The 2,391-nt window shown below is 32.2% G+C and overlaps 1 protein-coding gene across 1 annotated transcript; it reads right to left on the bottom strand.

The window, feature by feature from the left end:
* Positions 1–205: 205 nt before the first annotated feature.
* LOC146133118 (transforming growth factor beta regulator 1-like) lies at positions 206–2,173 on the bottom strand. The gene is made up of 4 exons (XM_083397472.1): positions 2,055–2,173; positions 1,872–1,994; positions 657–718; positions 206–584 (listed from the first exon to the last, which is right to left on the bottom strand). The coding sequence occupies exons 1-4, from the start codon at positions 2,069–2,071 to the stop codon at positions 535–537; spliced, it is 252 nt and encodes an 83-aa protein (XP_083253598.1). The 5' UTR covers positions 2,072–2,173; the 3' UTR covers positions 206–534.
* Positions 2,174–2,391: the final 218 nt, after the last annotated feature.

The raw sequence follows: 2,391 nt of genomic DNA, 5'->3' as shown, positions 1-2,391 counted from the left end.
TTAATATTCATAAAAATGAATATTAATATTTTTTCGTTAAAAGTGTGATTGCTGGAAAGATGTAAGCAATATAAGGATTGTGTAGAAATTTCAACTTTGTATCGTCACAACTTTTGGAGATATTGCCCAAAACCAATCCAGCGCGCCAACTTCGCCCAGGTGGCGGTCACCATTTGTAGAAGCACATAACAACACGACCTTTCAGCAGCACGTAGTTTATTCAAGTGACCTTACATCACTACACAACGAGACACAGCGAGGCACAAGAGACGCATGTCGCGAATACAATAATAAAATGACACGCTACAACGCGGTGAATAATAGTTGAAAAAAACTTTAATGTTTTATCCTACACAAATGCTTTTAAATTCATTCACTGGATGGTTACAAGTCAAAAACATGAAGGTAGTTCAGCTTGGCAAACATCATCACTCTATTGCCCACATAACCCCTTACCACAAGAAGTACTATTTTAATACAACTACAATGCATATTTTTGTATTACATTGCCATTTTTATTAACAATGATGTTTTTCAACTTGAGCTGGCAGAATTCTTTTTCTTTTTTATCAGATCCTCAGAAGCTGAAATAAAAAAAACATCTTAGCAAAGCATATGTTTTTATTGATGTGCTATCAGAATTCAGTAGAACTTACATTTCGCTTTCAAAGGTTTATGTTCAGGCTTTTCATACTGTAAAAGCTTCTTTAAAAGATACCTATTTTAAAAAATATTTTTTTCATTTGAAGTGTGTTTGTTTTGAGACAATTACATGACCAAAATTGCTTCAATCACTGTTGTTGTGCACAACATTTATGACCAATAATATATAACTTTAAAAGCACAAGTCACACACTCAACTAGGAATGCAATAACCTTTGCCAACTGACAATGTTAGCAAGCGTTGTATACAAGGGTGCTAATGTTTTGATGTAATACCAAATTGGGGGTTTCAGCTATGGTTTGGGATTTAAAGAATGTGTTTTGTGTTGAAAGGCAAGTTTCTAAAATAATAGTATTACAAGGTAACAAAGATTTCTAATTCCAAAAAATTAAATCTATTGTTACATTAAACAAACATGTCTTACAAAACAAACATGTCTTATGAGTAAAATTAACACTAAGTGGTTTATAGTTGGATGCTTCTTCAGTTGTGGTTCATATATAAATACATTTTTTCATGTTTCTAGAAATCAAACAATTCAGATTTTTGTTAAATGGTTAACAACATTCTAATAATATAATTATACAATTTTATACACATTCTGTAAAAATGTCATTCTTGTGGTTTGCAAATAACTCATGCCAGTTGGAAACTTGTGAATTTGCAGTGGGTAGATGTTTTTGTAGCCAAAAAGTACGCAATTATGTTCAAGTTAATGCCAAAATTTGCTTTCTGACACTATGAACAATATAAAAATCAAGTATCAGTAGTTAATGTCCAAAAGTTGATAGAATAAATTGATGAAATAATAATAATATTATTACTATTTTTGTTAATTTTGGGATCTAAGCCTGCTCCAACATTGCTAGTTGTTGATCTCTTCTCCATATCGTAAGATTCAAGCAAAACCACAAAGGTTGTAAAAGAGATCCAAAAACAACTTTATTCAACAAAAGCAGAATACTATAGTTACGCAAAAAGCATCGTCAGTTCTGCTAATATACTTAATTCGAATGAATCTTCATAACCTTTGTGGTTTTGCTTGAATCTTGATAGAATAAACATGTTGATTGTATTATATTTTGGTTTTAATATATTATTTATTTTAACACAACAGCTTAGAAATAGATAGGACACAATAAAATTTTAAGCTGCATGCTTCCTTTTGGTTTACAAGTATATAGACGTAAAACAATGTACTGCTTACCGGCGTTCTTGCTTAGCTCTGTGGAATTGCTGGTCATTTTCTGTGATTTCACTGCTTAAGGTCGCATTTACATATATGAGGTCTCTGATTTCTCTTTTCAGCTGCAAAAATTGACCTCTGGAACTAAAAACACAATTTTGTTTATTAAAACCAAGTAAGTTATTGAACTGCGATGAAACTTACCTCATATTACTATCCATGCAATCTCTCACATCAATTCTACAATCAGTTCATGTTTCAAATAATTGTAAAAATAACGATTTGCTATGGTAAACTTAAAAGCATGTGACCGGAATTTATTTGGCGCTGGTCTAGAATCCTACCACAACGAAACACGTTTTGGGTTAGGGTGCGGGTTAGCGTTTGGGTAAAGGTGGGTCAAGTATTATTATTAAATAAAGAATATAATAATACTTGACCCAACCACACCCAAACGCTAACCCGCAACCTAACTCAAATTTTGTGCGTTGATTTTAGAACTGTGGTAGGATTCTAGACCAGCGCCATTTATTTAATTTAA

Source organism: Ascidiella aspersa, chromosome 9, assembly GCF_963924565.1.
Source record: "Ascidiella aspersa chromosome 9, kaAscAspe10.2, whole genome shotgun sequence".
Taxonomy (NCBI): domain Eukaryota; kingdom Metazoa; phylum Chordata; class Ascidiacea; order Phlebobranchia; family Ascidiidae; genus Ascidiella; species Ascidiella aspersa.
This window is presented reverse-complemented; position numbering and strand designations above follow the sequence as displayed.